The sequence below is a fragment of the Pongo pygmaeus genome, chromosome 18 (genome assembly GCF_028885625.2).
Source record: "Pongo pygmaeus isolate AG05252 chromosome 18, NHGRI_mPonPyg2-v2.0_pri, whole genome shotgun sequence".
Classification (NCBI taxonomy): Eukaryota; Metazoa; Chordata; class Mammalia; order Primates; family Hominidae; genus Pongo; species Pongo pygmaeus.
The window spans coordinates 1,605,928-1,620,381 of NC_072391.2; the positions used below are offsets into that span (position 1 = coordinate 1,605,928).

At 54.9% G+C, this 14,454-nt stretch overlaps 1 protein-coding gene across 1 annotated transcript; it reads right to left on the reverse strand.

Moving 5' to 3' along the window:
• Nucleotides 1-7,985: 7,985 nt before the first annotated feature.
• Nucleotides 7,986-11,052, reverse strand: PTX4 (pentraxin 4). Its single transcript, XM_054454662.2, is given in 4 exon segments — nt 7,986-8,306; nt 8,309-8,722; nt 9,456-10,110; nt 10,912-11,052. Coding segments are annotated over 4 exon segments (1,428 nt in total). The 3' UTR covers nt 7,986-8,088.
• Between the last annotated feature and the right edge of the window lie 3,402 nt (nt 11,053-14,454).

The window sequence follows — 14,454 nt, forward strand, 5'->3', positions numbered from 1 at the left end:
CGCTCCTCATCTCCCAGACGGGGCGGCCGGGCAGAGGCGCTCCTCACCTCCCAGACAGGGCGGCCGGGCAGAGGCGCTCCTCACCTCCCAGACGAGGCGGCCGGGCAGAGGCGCTCCTCACCTCCCAGACGGGGCGGCCGGGCAGAGGCGCTCCTCACTTCCTCCCAGACGGGGTGGCAGCCGGGCAGAGGTGCTCCTCACTTCCCAGACGGGGCGGCCGGGCAGAGGCGCTCCTCACCTCCCAGACAGGGCGGCCAGGCAGAGGCGCTCCTCACTTCCCAGATGGGGCAGCCGGGCAGAGGCGCTCCTCACATCCCAGACGGGGCGGCCGGGCAGAGGTGCTCCTCACATCCCAGACGATGGGCGGCCGGGCAGAGACGTTCCTCACTTCCTATATGGGATGGCGGCCGGGCAGAGGTGCTCCTCACTTCCCAGATGGGGCGGCCAGGCAGAGAGGCTCCTCACATCCCAGACGATGGGCGGCCAGGCAGAGACGCTCCTCACTTCCTAGACGGGGTGGCGGCGGGGCAGAGGCTGTAATCTTAGCACTTTCAGAGGCCAAGGCAGGCGGCTGGGCGGTGGAGGTTGTAGCGAGCCGAGATCATGCCACTGCACTCCAGCCTGAGCACCATTGAGCATTGAGTGAGCGAGACTCCGTCTGCAATCCCAGCACCTCGGGAGGCCGAGGCAGGCAGATCACTGGAGGCCAGGAGCTGGAGACCAGCCGGGTCAACACGGCGAAACCCCGTCTCCACCAAAAATGCAAAAACCATTCAGGCGTGGCGGCGCGCGCCTGCAATCCCAGGCACTCGGCAGGCCGAGGCAGGAGAGTCACAGGAGCCCGAGGCAGGGAGGTTGCAGTGAGCCGAGATCACGGCAGCACAGTCCAGCTTCAGCAACAGAGGGAGACCGAAAAAAGAAGGACAGGGAGACTGAGGGAGAGGGAGAGGGAGAGGGCACCAGTGCTAAATTTTAATGAGCTGACGGATATGAGCCCCCAGCCCAACAACCTGTTTAAAATTCAGGCTTTGAATGTTGATAATCAAACTAACATTTGACCCAGCAATCCCCTTACTGGGTGTATGCCCAAAGGAATATAAATTGTTCTATCATTAAAACACGTGCAGGCCGGGCGCAGTGACTCACACCTGTAATCTCAACACTTTGGGAGGCTGAGGTAGGTAGATCACTTGAGGTCAGGAGTTCGAGACCAGCCTGGCCAACATAGTGAAACCCCATCTGTACTAAAAATACAAAAATTAGCCAGGTGTGGTGGCAGGCGCCTATAATCTGAGCTACTTGGGAGGCTAAGGCAGGAGAATCGCTTGAATCCAGGAGGTGGAGGTTTCAGTGAACTGAGATTGCACCACCTCTCTTCAGCCTGGCTGACAGAGCGAGACTCTGTCTCAGAAAAAAAGCAAAACCAAAAACACACGCACGTGTATGTTCATTGCAGCACTATTCACAATAGCAAAGACATGGAATCAACCTAAATGCCCATCAGTGGTGGACTGGATAAAGAAAATGTGGTACATGTATACCATGGAATACTATGCAGCCATAAAAAGGAATGAGATCATGTCCTTTGCAGGAACATGGATAGAGCTGGAGGCCATTATCCTTAGTGAACTGACCCAGGAATAGAAAACCAAATACTGCGTGTTCTCACATAAGTTGGAGCTAAATGATGAGAACACATGGACACAAAGGGAAAAAAAAAAAACACTGAGGCCTACTGAAGGGTGGAGGGCGGGAGGAGGGAGAGGAGCAGAAAAAAATAACAAAATATTGGGCTGGGTGTGGTGGCTCACACCTGTAATCCCAGCACTTTGGGAGGCCGAGGTGGGTGGATCACTTGAGGTCAGGAGTTTAAGACTAGCCTGGCCAACATGGTGAAACCCTGTCTGTACTAAAAATACAAAAATTAGCTAGGTGTGGTGGCACACACCTGTAATCCCAGCTACTTGGGAGGCTGAGGCACGAGAATCACTTGAGCCCAGGAGGTGGAGGTTGCAGTGAGTGGAGATGGTGCCGCTGCACTCCAGCCCAGGCGACAGAGCGAGACTCCATCTCAAAAACAAAACAAAATAACTGTCAGGTACCAAGCTCAGTACTTGAGTGAGGAAATTATGTGTACAACAAACCCCCATGACTTGAGTTTACCTATATAAAAAACCTGTACATGTACCCCTGAACCTAAAATAAAAGTTTAAAAATAATAAATAAAGCTGGCTGGGCGCGGTGGCTCGCGCCTATAATCCCAGCACTTTGGGAGGCCCAGGTGAGCGAATCAGGAGATCAGGAGATTGAGACCACGGTGAAACCCCGTCTCTACTAAAAATACAAAAAAAAAAAAAAAAAATTAGCTGGGCGCAGTGGCAGGTACCTGTAGTCCCAGCTGCTTGGGAGGCTGAGGCAGGAGAATGGTGAACACAGGAGGCGGAGCTTGCGGTGAGCCAAGATCACCCCACTGCACTCCAGCCTGGGTGACACAGTGAGACTCTGCCTAAATAAATAAATAAATAAAAATAATAATAATAAAGCTAACACTTGAAGAGTCTAGAATAAATATATATGATGTGCAATGTATTCATCTGCAACTTTTTGATTTTGAAATTTTTCCAAATCAAAAGAGTTTAAAAGTTCCTTAGAGGCCGGGCAAAGTGGCTCACGCCTGTAATCTCAGCACTTTGGGAGGCTGAGGCGGGCGGATCACGAGGTCAAGAGATTGAGACCATCCTGGCTAACACGGTGAAACCCCATCTCTACTAAAAATACAAAAAAATTAGCCAGCTGTGGTGGCGGGCACCTGTAGTCCCAACTACCAGGGAGGCTGAGGCAGGAGAATGGTGTGAACCCGGGAGGCAGAGCTTGCAGTGAGCCGAGATCGTGCCACTGCACTCCAGCCTGGGTGACAGAGCAAGACGCCGTCTCAAAAAATAAAAATAAAAAATAAAAGTTACTTAGAGCCCCTAAAGCTGAGAAGATAATGGAACCCTCCCTTGCTGATATCAAAATAAAACCAAAACTAAGCCCAAAATAAGAGGAAGGAAATCTAACGGGGTTTTGAATTCCCCAGTGGTTACACTACAATACTTTTTCTGAAATACCATGAACAACATTCTTTGATAAAAGGTATTTTTCTCATGGGTGTGCCCTGGCTTTGTGCTTTTTTTGTTTTGTTTTGTTTTTGAGATGGAGTCTCGCTCTGTCACCCAGGCTGGAATGCAGTGGCATGATCTCGGCTCACTGCAACCTCTGCCTCCCGGGTTCAAGCGATTCTCCTGCCTCAGCCGCCCGAGTAGCTGGGATTACAGGTGCGCGTCACCAAGACTGGCTAATTTTTTGTATTTTCGGGAGAGACGGGGTTTTACCATGTTGGCCAGGCTGGTTTTGAACTCTTGACCTCAAGTGATCCACCTGCCTCAGCCTCCCAAAGTGCTGGGAGTATAGGTGTGAGCCACCACGCCTGGCTGGCTTTGCCCTTTTGAGGGATGGTGATAAGGGCATTGCACCCTCATGTCATACAGGACAGCGTTAAAAATGAGAAGGAAGCTGAGTTTTCCAAGGCTGCCCACAAGCAGGCAGGAGTTGAACCTGGGTTAGTTTGATTTCAAAACTCTTGCTCTCAAATGCTGTGAGTCAAGGACTGACAGCAAGTCCCCCAGGGGGTTCAGAGGTGGGACAAGTCCCCTCCCCAGGCTCCTCAGAGGCAGGCACCATGCCACCTGACACAGTAGGAGTGCAGCACCTTGTTGATTGAATTGAATGGGTGGACTTGGGTCTTGTGGGTTGAGGAGGGTTTGGATGAAGATACCCAGGTGGGCAGTGAGCTGAGCAGAGTGCTGGGGTGGAGCATGGTGGGGCTGTATGCAGAACCCACAAGAACAGAGCTTGGGAAGAAGGGGTCATGCTGGGGAGGGGGAGCCAGGTCCCAAAGGCCATCCTTCTCAGCCCAGGGACCTGAGTGTGTCTTTTTCTGGGACAAGTGGCTGTTTCAGAAGAGGAATGGGCTGGGGGTGGGTAGGGTGGGGGAGTGGCTCCTTGTCGGGAACTGACTTCCCCAGCAAGACAAGGGCCCCTGTAGGTTTTTTGTCTGTGTTTTGTCTTCCTCACCCAGAAATGTAACAGACTTGGTGAAAGGTGGGATTCGGTGGGCCTTGGAGGTGGGTGTGGTTCACACCTCAAAATGCACAGGTGTGATTCTGCTGAGAAAGAGCAAAAAATACAATGAGAAAGGAAAAAATAAATGAGCAGGTGGCTTTGTTGCTGCTCCCAGTGGGGTTGGTGAGCCACGTGAGATGGATGCCCAGACAGCCCTGCTCCAAACCCGAGACAGGCCCCAAATCCCCGCAATCCCCAAGCTGCCCCCATACCCCCAAGTCCAAGCCCTCACTCTGCTGTTCTCCCACCTGGAGTGAGCTGTGTCCTCCCTGTGAAGCATCCTGAATGCCCACCTCTGCTGAGTCCCTGAGGCTTAGATTCTCTGGCCGCGCAGCTGAATACCGCTGTGGCCCGAGCAACATCTTGGTCCCATAGGGCGCTGGAAGCACCCGCAGGCTGGGGAGGGGCTGGGACCCCGGGGCCTGGAAGCTTCCTTCCCGCCCCACCTCTGCACCCATCTGGGGGCCATTAGAGCCTTTGTCTCAAAGCCCTGCCCCAGTTCACCTTCTTGGGACCCTGGGCAAGACAACTGTGCTAAGGACATCACTGTCACAAGAAATATTTGTGACCTGAATGACCAATCTTTCCCCAAAAAAGACGTCCTATGGCTCCCTGCTCAAAGGCAGAGTGGGGTGGAGCAAGGGAGTTCCAGAAAGCGTCTGAGGAGGCTGGGGAAGGAAAGAGGTTTGGGAAGGAGCTGCCATCCATAGAGTTAGACACATCGTGCAGAAGCAGAACTCGGCGAGTGACTCAGGGAACCGTCACGCCGGCATCCGCGGGGCTTTCCAGCTCTAAAATCCCATCTCTGATCTTGAGTCACGCACAGGTGGCGCTGGGGGAGGCGGGCTGGGCTGATCTTGACCTGAAAGCCCAGACTTGATGGGGTCCAGCTGGGGTCCACAGGCTGCTCTGCAGAGACATTGCTGGGAGACTCCAGGGACTAACTTAGGGCACCTTCCCCACAGCGCCAGCTGGGCAGGGTCCAGGCATCTGCAGAGCTGAAACCACCTACGCACTGGGCGGAGGGGCTCGGGCCCCTTGTGGATCTGCTAGTGAAGGCTGTGGGAGCTCTCTCGTCGGCCTCCTCACTTTTCAGATAGTAAGAGGGAGAATGGGAGGGATTGGTGAGTTCTGACCAGGCCTGTTCTCTCGGTCAGCAGTTTTGGGCCCCTCCCCTGCCCCACCCCACCCCATGCCCCGCTTTCTTCTGTCTGCACCAGCTGACTTTCGGATTCTTGGAGATCTTGTGTTTGGGCCTTTCTTGGGAATCTCCAACGTCATGAAGTCAATTTACACCAGACTGAAACTTCAGTACAAGTCTGTTCTAATGGTCAGTGCAAGTTTTGTTTTTTACTCTGCCATGATTTGGAATTAAAAAAAAAATTATCAAAAAGAGAGGCTGGGCACGGTGGCTCATGCCTGTAATCCCAGCACTTTGGGAGGCCGAGGCGTGTGGATCACCTGAGGTCAAGAGTTCAAGACTAGCCTGGCCAACATAGTGAAACCCGGTCTCTACTAAAAATACAAAAAAATTAGCTGGGCGTGGTGGTGGCAGCACCTGTGATCCCAGCTACTCGGGAGGCTGAGGCAAGAGAATTGCTTGAACCTGGGAGGTGGAGGTTGCAGTGAGCCAAGATTGCGCCATTGCACTTCAGCCTGGGAAAGAGAGTGAGACTCTGTCTCAAAAAAAAAAGAAAGAAAGAAAGAAAAGACAAAACCAAGTGTGGACAAGGATGTGGAGAAACAGGAACCTTCAAAGATTGCTGGTGGGAATGAAAAATGATGCAGCAACTTTGGAAAACAGTTGGGCAGTTTCTCTGAAAGCCTAGACGTGGGCTGGGCATTGGGACTCACGCCTGTAATCCCAGCTACTTGGGAGGCTGAGGCAGGAGAATCGCTTGAACCCGGGAGGCGGAGGTTGCAGTGAGCTGAGATTGCGCCATTAACCCCAGCCTGGGCAACAAGAGTGAAACTCTGTCTCAAAAAAAAAGGAAGCCTAGACATGAATTTACCATAAGACCAGCAATTCTACTGCTAGGTATCCACCAAAGCGAAAAAAACACCCACACAAAGACTCATCTGAGAGTGCTCAGAGCAACTTTATCCGCAGTAACCCCAACTGGAAACAACCCAGATGTCCACCAGCGGATGAACAGATAAACGAAATGGGTCCATCCATACAATATGACATGCTTTAGCAGCAACACAGATGAAACGCTGAGACACGCCGCAGCGTGGACGAAGCTTGAAAACTTTGTGCTAATTAAAAGAAGCCAGACACAAACAGACAATTGCTTTTGGTTTATTTATATGCAGTGTCCAGAACAGGCAAATCCATAGAGGCAGAAAACAGATGGGTGGCTGCCAGAGGCTGGGGAAGGCACGGGGGACCCAGGAGCGATTGCTACACTTTTTAAGGAAGGGAACAGAAAGGTCCTAAAACTGGGTTGTGACGATGGCTGTACAACTCCGTAAATTCACTACAAATCTTTGAACTATGTGCTTGAAACGTGAATTTTATGATATGTAAATTTTACCTCAATAAGGTTTTGTTTTGTTTTGTTTTGTTTTTTGAGACAGGGTCTCACTCCGGTTGCCCTGGCTGGAGTGCAGTGGCGCGATCTCGGCTCACTGCAGCCTCAGCCTCCCAGGCTCAAGTGATTCTCCCGCCTCAGCCTCCCGAGAAGCTGGGACTACAGGCACAGACCACCACACCTGGCTAATTTTTTTGTATTTTTTTTTTTTAAGTAGAAACGGGGTTTCGCCGTGTTAACCAGACTGGTCTCAAACTTCTGGACTCAAGCGATCCACCCACCTCTGCCTCCCAAAGTGTTAGGATTACAGGCGTGAACCACCGCGCCAAGCCAATAAAGTTGTTTTAAAAGCATTGCCTGGGCCAGGCACAGTGGCTCACGCCTGCAATTTGGGAGGCCGAGGCAGGTGGATCACCTGAGGTCAGGAGTTCAAGACCAGCCTGGCCAACAGGATGAAACTCCATCTCTACTAAAAATACAAACATTAGAGCTGGACATGGTGGTGCACACCTATAGTCCCAGCTACTTGAAAGGCTAAGGCAGGAGAATCGCTTTATCCCAAAAGGTGGAGGTTGCAGTGAGCCAAGACTGCACTACTGCACTCCAGCCTGGGCAACAGAGCAAGACCCCATCTCAAAAAAAGAAAAAGAAAAAGAAATAAAAAATTTTCAGCCAGGCGCGGTAGTGTGTGCCTACAGTCCCAGCTACTCAGGAGGCTGATGTGGGAGGATCAGCTGAGCTTGGGAGGTTGAGGCTGCAGTGAGCTATGATAGTGCCACTGTACTCCAGCCTGGGCGACAGTGTAAGACTCTATCAGAAAGAAAGAGAGAGAGAGAGAAAGAGAGAAGAGAGAGAAAAAGAGGAAGAAGGAAGGAAGGAATGGAGGGAGGGAGGGAGGCAACGGGAAAGGAAAGGAAGAAGGAAGGGAGGGATTGAGGGAGGAAGGGGCCGGGCCGTGGTGGTGGGCGCCTGTAATCCCAGCTACTCAGGAGGCTGAGGCACGAGAATTGCTTGAAACCGGGAGGTGGAGGTTGCAGTGAGCCAAGATCATGCCATTGCCCTCCATCCTAGGAGACGGAGTGAGACTCCGTCTCAAAAAAAAAAAAAGATAAGAAAGGAAGAAAGTGCAGGAAGTAAGATGGCCATATGGTGATGGAAGAAACATGGGCTTGTGGGCCACCCTGACCCCAGGCTTTCTCTGTCTCTGTTCACTCCCTGTCCACCTCCCCACCCCCCAGGATGGAACAGGCACCCCTATGTGAGGGCACAGGTGTGCACAGCCAGGACGGGTGGGGGTAGCCTTTGTAGAATGTGCTGGCGGGGGGGCGGTGGCGGAAAGTGGATGGGGGCATGCTCCTCTTGCTGGCCTCAGCCTCTGTGTGGCTTGGCCTCAGGAACAGCGTTCCAGGCAGGTGCAGTTGGCCCTCTGCCTGAATCCGCCTGCTAGTGCAGCATTGGCCAGCGTCAGGATGGCAACTGTTGGGAACTCTTTCCCGATGGCAAGGTTTGCAACTTCCCCAGGAACCAGCGCCTGATCCCAGATAGCCAAGCCAGACATGCTCCCCACGAAGGCCTCGGAGCTGTCGAATCCACCCCCCATGCTGTCTTGCCCAGCACGAGGGACCCTCCGGGGGGGATCTCATAGCCCTCCCTGAAGCGGGAGCCGGTGGCCACCAGCCTGCGATCCACGTGGAGCCAGTACCTGCCCTGGGTGGACGTCCAGATGACACAGATGTGGTGCCACTGGCCGTCCAGCAGCGGCTGCAAGGGCAGCTCCCTGAAGGCTGGGTCCCCGATCACAAAGTGGATGGATCCGGGCAGCAGGGAGTCTCGGCCGTGCAGCACCAGCTTGTTGTCATTGTCCTCGGTGGCGTAGGACAGGAGGGTGCCCACATGGCCGGAGGCCGTGCGGACCCAGCTGCAGAAGGACAGGGCTCGCAGGGCAGTGACGAAGCCAGGGCTGAGGAAGACCACGTTCTTGGTGGAGGCGTTTGGGAAAAGGAGAGTGGGGCCCACGCCGCAAACTAGAAACAGAGGAGGGAGGGTCAACCCCTTGCGGGAGGCCCAACAGAAGCATCCAGAAGCACACGTGCTGTGGGTGCCGGGCTTCCCACTCCCGGCTGCCACCCTTCACGGAGCACTGACTCTGCGCTGCCCCTGCCGACGGCCCCCCTGCAGCGTCTCCTTCACTCTCTTGATGGGATCACCCCAGTTCCACAGGCGGGAAGACTGAACGTGAGGGCCGTGCTCGGGAGTGGTGGGGTCCCGCTAGGAGCCCTAGCTGTCGGCCCACCCAGCTGAGCCAGCGCCCCTCACTGCCAGGGTGTCTCTGCAAATTTCATGACTCACAACAGCGCAGGTTTAGTGTTTCACGTTTCTGGAGGTCACAAGGCCAACACGGTCTCCCAGGGCTCAAATCAGGTGTGGGCAGGGCTGGTTCCTCTGGAGGCTCCAGGAGAAACCATCTCCCGCCCTTTCCAGCTTCCAGAGGCACCTGCACCCCTCGGCGTGGGGCCTCCTCGTCTGTGCCTCCCGCCACCTCTGCTTCTGCCCTCACGCCCTCCTCTGACGGTATTCCTCCTGCCTCCCCTTAGAAAGCCTCTGTGATGACGGTGGGCCCCTCCGGATGATCCGAGACCCTCTCCCCATCTCCTGGCCCCTAACTGAATCTCTTTTGAGAAGCCTTTTCCTGGGGGCCTGGTCTAAGGAGGAGCTGGAGGGAAGCCTGGCCATGAGCTGGGAGCCTGTAGTACTTACTCTCTCCTGGTACCTGGGGGGACCATGCCTGCTGCCGAGGGTCTTTTGGGGCTGTCCCACTGAGTACCCGATGGCTGCCTGAGGCTGGGGGCTCCCGCCTCCCTTGGAGAGGGGCCGAGGAGTCCTGAGGGGGGCCCCTGTGCTCAGATGCAGCTCGGAGCTCCTGCCTGTCCCTCTGAAGCTTCAGGGAGCTCGGGCCCAGCTCCTCAGGCTGGGTTGGGGTTAGGACCAGGGCCGGCCTGAGGGCTGCAGTGCCAGGGTGGGCCACGGGCAGCCGCCCCTCCAGAGCAGCCAGCCTGGTGCCCTGGCTGTGGACGAGGCCCTCCAGGTGTGCCAGTGAGTCCCGCAGGGCGTCCTTCTGGGCCTTGTGCGCCTTCCTCTCCCGGGCCCGCTGCTGGCTTCTCTCGACCAGGGTGAGGTCCAAGGCCTGCAACCGCATGTCTACTTTCCGGCTTCGGCGCTGCATCTTCCTCACCCAGGCCTTGAGCTGCGCCAGCTCCCCCTGCACCGAGGCCTGTGACCGGTTGACTGTCTGAGCCACAGCTTGGCTCTCTTCTGCCAGGCTCTGGAACCGGACGTCAACGTTGTAGGACACGTTGTAGTTGCTGGCGATGCTCTGCAGGTGTGTCCGAGTCACCTCCTGGAATCTCCAGAACTGTAAGGAGGACACGCTGATGATGGGGCGGGGCGGGCCGGGCCAGGCCGGCTGGGAGGGATGGGAAAGGCTTTGCCCTCTCATGTTGGGAGCAGCGGCCGCGTGCCCGGCCCACGGCCAGCACTGGCTATCTGCCCACCGATTTGATCTCCACTGCGATGCCGTGAGATGTGGTGGGTGCCAGGGACTGACCCCAGGCCATGCAGCTGCACCACGTGGGGTGTGGACTCCAGGCCCACAGCCGGGGCTCTGATCCCCACTGCTCACCCCATAACCACCGGCAAATCACTTCCCCCCGTGATTCCAGCTCCTGTCTGTGAGCGGGGGACGGCAGGGTGGCCTCATGAGTGCTTTACGAGGCCCAAACAGGAAGCATCCAGCGCAGGCCCGACAGGCACATAGTACTCCGGAACTGTCCATGGACCTGCGTGGGAGTCCGGGAGGCCGTCCACACCCTCTGCCTCAAGGTGGACCTGTGACCTCCCAGTTTCCACTCCCCATGACACTACCCGGCCCCCATGGCCCCCAGTTCCCCTGACTCCCTTCCAGACCCCCTTCTAGCCTCTGGCCCCCCCTGACCCCCACATGTTATGAGGCTTGTGTCCTGTGTGAGCGGAGCCCAGCTCAGCTCTTCCCTGGTGTCCAACGGCAGGTGAAATAATCTTCACGGATGGAAAGAGCGTCACACGCTGTGTTCGTGTCCGCTAAGCCCTGATGTTTACCACTCTGTTTCTGTAACATCCGTCTTCCGTCTGCTGCCAATTTAAAAACCCGACTGCGCCATGTCGGGGTATAACTTGCCTGTTCCTCCAGTCTACGGAGCCTCTCGAAAAACGGTTTCCTGGGCCCCACTGGGGCGGCTTCCTGCGATGAAGCCCCATGTAGATATATAGGCACAAAAACAAGGAAGAAAGACAAGATCTTCCTCCACAAGCAACCCATCCGGAGAGACAGTGAGGCCCCAGCAGTCTCCCTCCAGCCTCAGGAGAGGGTGAAGGTGGCTCCGTGGGTCTGTCTCGTGTCTCATCTCCCCAGCTCTCCTGTTGAGTGGTTTTCCTTCTTTGGCCCTGGCTGGATGTCAGGTTCTTCCTGCCGCCTCCATGAAAGGCATCTGCCTTCAAGCCAGTGGGCTCTGAGACTTGCAGGTTCCCAAGGAGACAAGCTTAAAACAGATGCAAACAGTTTCTTTGAAGAATCATTCAGCTGGGTGCAAGCCCGCGGGCGAGAGGCGATGGCTTTAACAGGAGCAGATGGACGTGTGCTCCCGAGAAGTCGAAGCAAGACAGGGAACCCGACGGGGGCTCGGAGTCAACAGAGCCAGGTCTGCACAGGCACCTGTCACCCAGGCCATGCATGGCTGCATCCTGGGAGGCCCCGTCTCTCTCAGTAAAGCAATGGAAATGTGACTGGGAGCCACCTTAGTTATTATTATTATTATTATTATTATTACTATTATTATTATTATTATTATTATTATTTGAGATGGAGTCTTGTTCTGTTGCCTAGGCTAGAGTGCAATGGCGCAATCTCAGCTCACTGCAACCTCTGCCTCCCCGGCTCAAGCGATTCTCCTTCCTCAGCCTCCTGCCTCCCAAGTAGCTGGGATTACAGGCATGCTCTACCATGCCCGGCTAATTTTAGTATTTTTAGTAGAGATGGGGTTTCACCATGTTGGTCAGGCTGGTCTCAAACTTCTGACCTCATGATCCGCCCGCCTCAGCCTCCCTAAGTGTTTGGATTACAGGCATGAGCCACTGCACCTGGCCAATTAATTAATTTTTTTGATACGGAGTCTCGCTTTGTCACCCAGGCTGGAGTGCAATGGTGCGATCTCGGCTCACCACAAGCTCCGCCTCCTGGGTTTAACGGATTCTCCTACCTCAGCCTCCCAACTGGCTGGGATTACAGGTATGTGCCGCCACACCCGGGTCATTTTTGTATTTTTAGTAGAGACGGGGTTTCGCCATGTGGGCCAGGCTGGTCTCAAACTCCCGACCTCAGGTGATCCACCTGCTGTGGCCTCCCTAAATGCTGGGATTACAGGCATAAGCCACCACGCCCGGCCAATTTTTGTATTTTTAGTAGAGACAGGGTTGCCCCATGTGGGCCAGGCTGGTATTTTTGGTTACAGGTTGTGTACTGGCTTGAATGAGACCCTCCTAAAAACACACATAAGCCCCAGGCAGGCCTTATGTTGAAAAGGGTCTCTGTGGATGTCATGAAGGATTTTGAGATGAGACCATCCTGGATTATCCAGGTGGCCCTAAAGCCGATGACAGGAGTATAAGAGACAGAGGAGGAGGCACAGAGGACACGGCCTGTGAAGATGGGGCAGAGACTGCGGTGATGCTGCCACGAGGAGCCCCCGGAGGCCCTGGAAGCTGGAAGAGGTAAAGTGGGACCCCCGCCGCCAGAGCCTTCGAGGGAGTGTGCACCTTGACTTCAGACTTCCAGCCCCCAGAACGGTGATAGGACTCATTTCTGTTGTTTCAGGCCACCCAGCTCATGGGAATAAGATCATCCACAAAGTTGTCCCAGTGAAGGCATCCATCATTCCCAAGGTGGCATGGGCCAAGAGGGTGCCAGGCCAGGAAACCATCGGTGGCCCCCAGGCTCCCCTTGTCAAGTGTCAGAACACCATGGACACGGAGAAGATGCAGAAAGCATCGGAGAGAAAATCCTGGGCACGTGGGCTGGGTTGGGGCCTTAGGCCCCGGGGCACTGGCGGCCACCACGACAGCAACGCTGGCGCCACACACAGAGCGGCGGATCTCGCAGCTTCCAACTGACAATGAGTTCCATTTATTTATGTATTTATTTTATTTCGGTAGAGACGGGTCTTGCTATGTTGCCAGGCTGTTCTCAAACACTCCTGGGCTCAAGCGATCCTCCCACCTCAGCCTAGCCAAAGTGCTGGGTTTACTGGCATGAGCCACTGAGCCTGCCTGATTTCCATTTAAAATCGTGGGTCGAGGCAGGGTGTGGTGGCTCTCACCTGTAATCCCAGCACTTTGTGAGGCCAAGGTGGGCAGATCACTTGAGTCCAGGAGTTCGAGACCAGGCTGGGCAGCTTGGCAAAAACCCTGTCTCTACTAAAATTACAAAAATTAGCCAGATGTGGTGGTGTGCACCGGCAGTCCCAGGTACTTGGAAGGCTGAGGCGGGAGGATCGCCTGAGCCTGGGAGACAGAGGTTGCAGTGAGCTGAAATCGCGCCACTACACTCCAGCCTGGGTGACAGAGCAAAGAATAAAGACATTTTCAGATACACGAAGGCTTGAGAAATTTGTCTTCCACGCACCCACTGTTGGATGCAGGGATTCAGGAAAAGAAGGGAATAGGGAAGGGCGGAGCTGCCATGGGCACTGGTAAGGGCTGGAACCCAGCAGCGGATGGAGGAGGAGTTTCCAGGGTGATGGGATGCTGCCTGCCCCACATCCCATCCATCAACTCTGCCTGCAGAGACATGCCCTGAGTTCAGCTGCTTCTCTACACCCCCACTCCGCCCCAAGCCCATCCTCACAACGGCCACCTAGTCCCCGCGTCCGTGTCACCCCCTACCGTCTGCTTTCCTAACTGCACTAGCACGGACCCATGCCTTCAATGCCTCCAGGAGCTGCCTGCCACACAAGCAAAATCTTAGTCCCTGCCAGGGCTTTCTGTGGCCTGGCCCACGGCCTCACTCCCTCCAGGCCTCACCCCTCCATGTGCTTCCCTCGGCTCCACCTCCCAGGCGACAGTTGCGGTCTCAGGCCTTTGCACCTGCCGTTTTCCTGCCAGTGACACTCTTCCCTGGCTGTCACCACATTCAGGGCTCTGCTCTAAGGTCTTCTGTTCAGAGCTCTCACCTTACTTAATACAGTACCCACTGCTCTCTGGCTCTTCTTTTCTTTCTTTTTTTTTTTTTTTGGAGGAGTCTCTCCGTCACCCAGGCTGGAGTTCAATGGCACGATCTCCACTCACTGCAGCCTCTGTCTCCTGGGTTCAAGCAATTCTCCTGCCTCAGCCTCCCAAGTAGCTGGGATCACAGGCACGTGCCAGCATGCCCCACTAATTTTTGTATTATTATTATTTTTTAGTAGAGACGGGGTTTCACCATGTTGGCCAGGCTGGTCTCGAACTCCTGACCTTGTGACCCACCTGTCTCGGCCTCCCTAAGTGCTGGGATTAGCGGCGTGAACCACCGCGCCCGGCCACTGGCTCTTATTTTCTTACCCTGCCGGTTTTTAATTTTTATTCCTTTTTTTTTTTTTTTTGAAACAGGGTCTTGCTCTGTTGTCCAGGCTGGAGTGCAGCGGCAGTGAACATGGCTCACTGCAGCCTCAACCTCCCAGGCTCAAGCCAT